Source organism: Euprymna scolopes, chromosome 37, assembly GCF_053919585.1.
Source record: "Euprymna scolopes isolate OS-2025 chromosome 37, ASM5391958v1, whole genome shotgun sequence".
In the NCBI taxonomy this organism is placed as follows: domain Eukaryota; kingdom Metazoa; phylum Mollusca; class Cephalopoda; order Sepiida; family Sepiolidae; genus Euprymna; species Euprymna scolopes.
The window spans coordinates 76359999-76369444 of record NC_136518.1 but is presented as its reverse complement, the minus strand read 5'-3'; the positions used below and the strand labels follow the sequence as shown (position 1 = coordinate 76369444).

General features: G+C 37.6%; 1 protein-coding gene across 1 annotated transcript; it reads right to left on the bottom strand.

The window, feature by feature from the left end:
* Window positions 1-1798: 1798 nt before the first annotated feature.
* Window positions 1799-2332, bottom strand: LOC145261191 (protein CFDP2-like). Its single transcript, XM_080119512.1, has one exon. The coding sequence runs from the start codon at window positions 2330-2332 to the stop codon at window positions 1799-1801; it is 534 nt and encodes a 177-aa protein (XP_079975638.1).
* Window positions 2333-9446: the final 7114 nt, after the last annotated feature.

Here is a 9446-nt window from a genome sequence, read left to right as displayed (position 1 = left end):
ATGGTGGGAGGAGGAGGGTTGGAGTATGGTTCAGGTTGATGGAGCACGACCGTCTTTCAAAGACTGATTGTCAAGCCGAAGAGCTTGGATGCCCCAAAGAAGCGATCCAGCATCTGTTGCAAGTCTTGTTCTGTACGGGCCAATAGTGCACAGTCATCGACAAAGAGAACCTCTCGGATGAAAGTTTTCAAGCCTTTTGTCTTTGCTGTGAGTCTCCGTAAGTCGAAGAGTGAGCCATCCAAGCGGTAACGAATGGAGACACCCCTCTGCAAATCCTGGACAGCATGGGACAGCATACAGGTGAAAAAGATGTTGAAAAAGATAGGGGCTAATACGCAACCCTGCTTCACACTGTTGTTGACAGTGAAAGTGTTTGTGATATTACTATTTGAGAGGATCTGACCAGTCATGCCATCGTGGAAGAGCCTGATCATTGGCACAAACTTTGGAGGACATCCGATGCGCTCAAGGACTATCTAAGTGCCTCTCTGTTGACGGTATCAAAAGCTTTGGTCAGGTCGATGAATTCAGAGTAGAGTTTTTTCTGTTCAATTCACTTCTCTTGAAGCTGTCTTAAAGCAAAGATCATGTCCACAGTACTCCTGCCAGACCTGAAGCCGCACTGTGCCTCAGGGAGTGTCTGTTCAGAAACTGCAATGAGTCTGTTAAGAATGACCCGTGCAAAGATCTTTCCAGCAATTGAGAGGAGGGAAATACCCCTGCAGTTTCCACAGTCCGACTTACTTCCTTTGTTCTTATAGAGGGAGACGATTAGGGCGTCGCCAAAATCGTCTGGCATTATCTCCTCTTCCCAAGCAGTTAGAAGGACGTCACAATAGGCCTCAAGAGCATTGGGGCCCACTGCCTTGTAGATCTCAGCAGGGATGCCATCCTTTCTCGATGCTCTGCCAGAGGTTGTCTGGTGGATTGCTTTTTTTGATCTCCTCGATGGTAGGGGGGTTTGCGAGTGAATCCTGTATGGGTTGTTGGGGGATCTGATTCACGGCCTCTGAATCAACTGATGAGGGCCTGTTCAGCAAAGTGCTGAAATGCTCCTTCCAGCGTCTACTGAGACCCTCTTGGTCCTTGATGAGTGTCTTCTCGTCTGACGACAGTAGTGGAGCACTGCCGGGTGCAGAGGGGCCGAAAACAGATTTTAATGAGCTGAAAAATATTTTGATGTTATTAGTATCAGCATAGTGCTGGACTTCAGATGCTTTGTTCTGCCACCACTGATCCTGCATTGCTCGGAGATCGGTCTGAACTTTGGCCTGAAGGGCCTTGAACTTCTCATGCTTGGAGATGGATGACGGGTCATTTAGCCATTCTATGTGAGCCTTGTTCTTGGTATGTATGGCTTCTCTGATCACTTTGTCGTTCTCATCGAACCAGTCTTCATGGGTTCTGGTCTTTGCTCCAAGGACTTCCTTTGCAGTCTCATTTACTGCTTTTTTGAAAGAGGCGCATTTTTCTGTGCTGCCTTCAGTGGTCACACGATCTTGGAGTTTCTCATCTAGCACTTGCTGGAATCGTGCCTAATAGGATGGCTCGTTAAGCCTGGCAACATTGTAGGAGGACTTAACAGTTTTGGGTCGGTTTCCATGGGGTGGCGCAATGTGTAGTGTCAGTACAGCCCTGACCAATCTGTGGTCAATCTAGCACTCAGCGGCTCTCATGGCACAGGTGTCTTGACCGTGGGTGCCTCCAGGTGGTCTTATACTTGTCTGCCATTCTGAAAAAGGTGTTGGTGATGCAAATACTGTGCTCTACACACTTGCTAAAAAGGAGCAGACCATTGTCATTGATCTTGCCTACTCCGTGTCTGCCAGAACGCCTTCCCAGCTGCTGTAGTCTCTCCCCCTCTTGCATTAAAGTCTCCAAGGGTGACTAGTTTGTCGCTTGGTAGGGTTGACCTGATGACTTGGTCAAACTGTTCGTAAAACTTCTCCTTGGCATCATCTGAGCTTGTGAGTGTAGGGGCGTAAGCGCTGATGATTGTGAGATGCCTGATCCTGCTGAGAGGGATGCACAGTTTCATGAGGCGCTCGTTGATTCCAACTGGTAGCGCAGGCATGCTCTTCGGCAAAGCTGTTCTGATGGCAAACCCGACACCATGAATCCGGTCTTCTGTTTGCGGCTTTCCTTTCCAGAAGAAAGTGCATCCACCTCCCTCTTCTCTCAGAGATCCCTCGTCATCAATCCGGGTCTCGCTAAGCGCGACTATATCTATATGGTAACGCTGGAGTTCCCTTGCGATGAGCGCTGTTCTTCTTCCAGGTCTTGAGGAAATAGCTCTATCCAACAAAGTTCGAACATTCCATGTCCCGATCATTTTTTTTTCTGTGTTTTTTTTTTTTTTGTTCGACCGCTATGTGGATGAGTCCGTCAACCACGGTAAGCTGACCAGACACTAGAAGGGCAAGCATTTGTTTGGGGTACCTTTTCTAACTCCCTCCCTCGTGTCAGGGTGGGTAGTGCTATCCTAAAGAGGCTGCCCAGTCGCCCAGTTGCCCACAGGTGCTGCCGAACTCTCCTGTTGCCTTTCAGGGAAAAGAGCGACCACTTGCCCATGGACCGCCTACGTGTAGGTTTATGACTACAACTGCCAATGTTCACCCACACCTGTTGCTTTTGCCACGTGCCCATTGCCGTAGGACTTGAAGAGTGTGCCTTTGACAGATCGGTAATCGGTGATGAGTTGCAAAACAAACCTGTGCGTGAAGGTTTTATAGTGAGAAGGCCGGTGCACAGGGATAATCCCACTCTCTCGGCCTGGGAAGTCAGTGGCACAGAGAACCGTTACGACGGGAGACTGCTAGACTGCAGTGGATAACCAGGATGTCTTTACGTGTCACATCCTGCTCTAGATGCTCCAGCAACACTTGCTGCCACCGCCTTCACAATCATTGGTTCTTCATATGAACTCTTCCGCTTATTCCGCCGGAAGTCAGGCATTGCATGCAGTAGGTAGAAACCTGCGGTTACTGTATGCTCTGTCCTGTAGTAGTTTTCTGCACCGACAAAGGTCAGTAGTAATACCATAAAGAGTGAATGGTACTACACAAAGCCTTCACCACTATAAATACATCATCTGTGTGGATTTCCAAGAAATTGTGACGGAAGTGCATACGTCGAAATCGTCGGGAGAGTCCATTACATATATACATACGTATATATATATATATATATATATATATATATATATATATATGTGTGTGTGTGTGTGTGTGTGTGTGTATGTGAATGTGTGTGTGTTTATATGCATATATATATATGTTTATGTATATATATACATGTGTATATATACATGTATGTGTATATATACATGTATGTGTATATATACATGTATGTGTATATATATATGCATATATATATATATGTATATATATAGACATACACACACACATATATATCGATATATATATATATATATATATATATATATATATATATATATATATATATAGCATAATCACGTTGACACACCAGTTCTCGTCAGATCACTGTAATTAAGCAACGTTGAACCGGGAGCAGCACTAAATGGGTCATCATTTGGTACTTCCATGTGCTGTATGTCCTCTCCGCTTATCTCGGCATTGTTTCCAGTCGTCCTGGATATCTCTTTGCGGTTGGACTCAAGCAGTGCCGATTAAGGAGAGGTGTGATTAAGAATTGCGCAACCCTTGTCTCACAATTACACGCGCAGCTGTCCCTACAAGGGATATCTTTTGTCTTTCGAGACTGAACGGAGGCATCGATACATATGCATGTGTAAGGTGTTACATGAGCCCCGCGGTAAGATTGCGAATTCAATTAAGGATTGTCATTTACTTTATGCTACTGTTAATTCTCACAATCAAGGCTCACTAAATGTCAAATATTATTATAATTGACATCATTGTTAATCCATATTATAATCAGGGACTTGCACAAGTTTCTGTCTTTGCTTACTTATCATCTCTTTATGTGAATGCGGGCGGCTGACTTTTGTGTAAGGCAATAATTATTAGCTAGTTTGAAAAGAAAGTGGTCGCAGCTGTGCTTTTCCAACGCCTCCGCAGGAGACATCATTTCGACCGTAATAAGGGCGCTAAAATAATCTGTACTATCCAATTAGGAATAAAAGAGTTACAAAAGCTGGATGAAATTCGTAGGAATAAAAAGAGGAGCACAGAGTTTGCCACAAAGACAGAAAGAACGAAATATAGGAAATAAAAAGGTTTCAAATGACTGAACATATTAGAATCATAATTTTATGACATAATTAATTAAGAATAATAAAAAAAGAAAGGTTTAAAATAACTCATTCAAACGGGTGAACTACAGGAATAGGAATAGTAAGAGAGAAAAAGTAGCATTTTTGCATTACACGGACCGAGCCATTTTTTGGGCCGTTTCACTAAACTGTCGCCAGGCGACGCTGCACGCCATTCAATTTTTCTTATTAATTTTAAAATAAAATCCATAGTATATGGTTGACCCTTCCAGAAAAAAAAAATTAAACTATATTTTGTTCAGCGACAATTTTACTTTAATTTAGAACACACTACCCGAAAGTACTTCCTTTAAACTCCTCGGCCTAACGTTTACAGGGAACATGAACTGGAATAGATACATTGAGAACATTGCCAAGGCTGCTGCAAAGAAGGTGGGTTTGCGCGTGTGTATATATATGTGCTATAGACAAAAGCTTGTTTTGGACCAGATATAATACAAATATAATGTATTCGTATAACTGCTTGTTTTCTTTTTTTATTTCCATTTTATTCTCGTTCTTTATGAATCAGGTGATTTTTAAATATATCTTTGTATAAACATCTTTCCAATATAGAGCTAACTTTTCTTTCGTTCTAACTCGGCAGGTACGTGATACCAATCATCTTTCTAAATACATTGGTTATTAAGCTTTTGATCTTAAGCAATGTTGCATCCCAGCGCCTGTTTTACAAATATTTTAATGGAATTTACTCTGATGAACTCGTTGCACTTGTGCCCCCCTCGACGTACATATCCACGACAAACCCGCTTAGCAACGAAATCTGACCGCTTCACTGTTGATGGTGTTGGAATAACTTCAGTTGTTGATTTTAGCTTTCAACAAAAAAAAAATCAGTTCGTTCTTGCAAGAGTTTCCTTCGTGATAGTGGTTAAACAAAATGTCTGTTGAGTTCATTTCCTTCCTTTCTCCACTCTTACACTTCTCACAACCTTTTTATCCCCACCCCCCACCATCACATGAGCTGTAAACATGTCACTCGGGTTCGGTATAAAAGCTCAGTCAATCTCCATGGCGTTTCTTTTCCATATATCACATGAAGGTAAGTTCGTTAATGTTGTCGTTTTTACGTACAGCCACACAAGGCGCAAACATGTGGGCGCTTGCTTCTTTGATGACTATCACAGAGGTCCCTAAATGACAGGAAGCTTTCTACTCTAATAGTTTCTTCCCGCGAACAGCTGGACTTTGAAATTCCCTTTCCTGCTACCTGTCTCCCTGTCTGTACTGATATGCAGAAGTGTAAATGTAACGTAAACCGACAAATAATAGCCCCTTACGACCAAGTGGCGATATGCCTTGTTAGGGGTGAACGTGAGTAAAAACAAAAAAAGGGGGAACAGCCATTATTACCCTCTTCTGATTACAGTGAAACGGTCCTTATTTTAGCTAGTCTACAATCTTTTTTATCTATACATTCATGTGTCGTGTGTGCGCGTGTGTATATATATGTGCTATAGACAAAAGCTTGTTTTGGAAGCAGATATAATACAAATATAATGTATTCGTATAACTGCTAGTTTACTTTTTTTATTTCCATTTTATTTTCGTTCTTTATGAATCAGGTTATTTTTAAATATATCTTTGTATAAACATCTTTCCAATATAGAGCTAACTTTTCTTTCGTTCTAACTCGGCAGGTACGTAATATCTCCGATTCTGTACCTACGCCATCTTTCTTTTCTTCGCTCTTTTTTTTTTTTTTTTTTGCTATTGTTGTTGTGAGTTTTTGTACTTTCAAAACAAAAGTGAAAGATATATATATATATATATATATATATATATATATATATATATATATATATATATATATATATACCTTCCTACTGCATCTCTACATTGCGATTTCTCTTTTTTTACTTTCCATTTTTTGCTATTGTTCTTGTTTTGTTTTTATTGTTGTTGTTCAACCATTGAGCATGACAGCGCATGCGTGCGGACAGACGTGTGCATGGCATTATGGTTAATATGTATCAATTTGATGTCTTTTTATCCACGACTCGAGGCGATAACCTTTCGCAACATGACCACCTGTTGTCTTCATCGAAGAGAAGAGATTTTTTTATAACTCACTGCAGATACAATCCACCATTTTTTTTCTTCTTCCGGGATCAAGCTCCCTTGACATTTTTAACCTATGGCGTGATTTGGACTGATGATATTTCTTGATAGAGATAAAAACGCAGATGACATTTGACAAAAGAAAAAAAGAAGATTATTTGCTGAGGAGGTCACACACGAAAAAAGGAGAAGAAAAAAAGAATCGCGAATAAAAACAACACAAAATTAAATTAGAAAAATATAAAATAAAACAACATTGAAACAAAAAAACATGAATAATCTGAAAATTGGCGTCCAGGATAGCAGCGGGAAAAATCACTCTTGCTAGGAGGACGAGTTCAATTCACCAAACATCGCCTAATATAAGAAGAGACGACCTGCGACCTGGAAATAAATTTCACATTGGCTACAGTTTTTTTTTTCTTTGTCTCTTTCCTCATCTTTTATTTCTTTTCTTACATTGCTCCCCTCCCCCGCCTTATCAATTATATAGTGCTTATTCTAAGGTAAGTTTGCTGTTTTCATCTGTTTTGTTTCAGGTGGATAGAACTAAGATAGGAGTGAAAAACAATTTCGTGCAAATTCGTCTTCAGACTATGCATCTGATCCGACGACGTTCAGTTGATTCCTTGGTAGAACTGAAACATGTCAGCTAATGTGTAGCCTACAACTCTCTTTCTCTCTCTCCCTCCCTCTCTCTCTCTCACTATATATATATATATATATATATATATATAAGAGCAAATAGTTAATAAAACATGTTAAAATTATATATATATATATAAACATACACACACACACATATATATACATATATATATATGTGTGTGTGTGTGTGTGTGTGTGTTTATATATATATATATAATTTTAACATGTTTTATTAACTATTATATTGTATTATATATGCATATATATATATATATATATACATATATATGGGGGGTGTATAAAAGGCTATCAATAATATAGAATAACGAGATAGTCAAAAATAGTCAAAAGAACGAAGGTCTTATTAAGATTATGAATCTTCGCATATATATTTATTTTTTAAAACCATTTACATATATAAATCAGTAAATATAGACTTACTGTTTAAGTTATACATACATACATATATATATATATACATGTATATATATACACACACAGACGCACACGCACACACACACATATATATATATATACACACACGCATACACATATATATATGTATATATATATATGTATATATATATGTGTATATATACACTTGTTTATTGTTATATAAACATGTTTACATCCCGCTGCTACAAACAGCCACTTGTTTCAATCAACATCAGATATCATCAGGCAGCGACTTGACTATTCAAATGTTCAATGAATAATGGATTTTTATTTTATTTTAGGTAGGAACTCTTTAAAAGTTGGAGTTAAAACACTTTAAAACGCAGAACTTTAATTATAAGATGTAAAGAGGGAGGGGCAATCTAAAGAAAACTAAAAAAATATAATGGAGAGAGAATGATTCGGAAGAGAAAAAAAGAAATAGAGAAATAAAATAAATAGAGAAAGAAAATAGAGAAGAAGAAAAATATAATATGGAGAAGAAAAAGGAAAACAGATAAGGGGTTATTATAAAGAAAACAAAGGCTCGAAGAGAAAAGAAAGAATGATGAAATATAGTTTAAGAGAAAAAGAGAGGAAGTAAGAATTAATAGAAAGGGAATCTTAAGATGTATAGAGGATATAGAAAAGGAAAAAAAATCCCTCCATATCTAAGGAAATATTCGAAGAGGTGATGGAGTTTGCTAAACTCCTGTCTGATATACAAGACACTGAAATTGATATTATACGGACATGTAGAAATACTACATTGATTAGTGGAAATGATCAGTGGTTGAAAAAAGATCAAAATGACCTGTTTGACATTTCCATCGGGGTCTTTGGATTCTGCTAAACTTAACCAAAGACATCAATGTCATGGATATAGGCTTGTATCGTGACGATGGACTGATGATCATTAAGGAATCCAACGGCCCTAAATGTGAAAGAACCAAAAAGATTATCTTAAATGAATTCCGTAGAATTAAGTTAAAAGTTGATATTGTATCAGATGTAAACACTGTAAATTTTTTGGATGTGAACTTTGATTTAAGGAAAGACATCTACCAATCGTATAGGAAGGAAAACTCAACCCCAATTTATGTACACCCCCTATCAAATCACCCAAAATCTATTATTAGGCATATCCCCAAATTCATTAGTAAAAGAATCAGTGACAATTCTTCCAATCTTGAAACTTTTAATAAACATAAATATTTATATAACAGGGCCCTTAAGGATAGTGGATACAAAAACATGCAAATTGAGTTCATAGAACCAACACACCCAAACACAAGTACAAATAGAAACCGTAAGAGAAAAATCCTGTGGTACAATCCCCCTTTTAATCTGAAACTTAAAACAAACCTAGGAATGAAATTCTTGAACTTAATTTAAAAGCACTTCCCTATTAGTAACATACTACATAAAATTTTCAATAAAAATACAATAAAACTTAGTTATAGCTTGAAAACCTTGAAAAATAATTAAAAAACATAATAACAAAATATTAAACAAAAATAGTACACCCATTGCTACCGAAGGGTGTAACTGTAGAATTAAATCAAAATGCCCTCTTAAAGGAAATTGTCAAATTACTTCTGTAGTGTACCAAGCAACTATTTCTACTAAGGAAAATCCTAACGAAAAAAATATTACATAGGAATGGCAAATAACAAATTTAAAGAAAGATTTACCGGTCACAAGTGCTCTTTTGAAAATAATGAGTACAAAAATAGAACTTCCTTGTCTAAATATTACAATAAACTAGTAGAGCAAGGTTACTCCCCAATAGTAAATTGGAAAATTTTAAAGAAAGCTAAAACCTGTTCATCTTTTAACTCACCTTGCTACCTATGTCTTTATGAGAAATTGTTTATACTTACTTTTAGAGAAAGAGATAAATTATTAAATAAGAAGCACGAAAATTCAATTAATTACAAACACTATAAAAGCCATCTTTTAAGTAATTTAGTTTAGATATAAAATGTTAATAAATTTAAAATTGTCACTGATTTCTATAATTTAT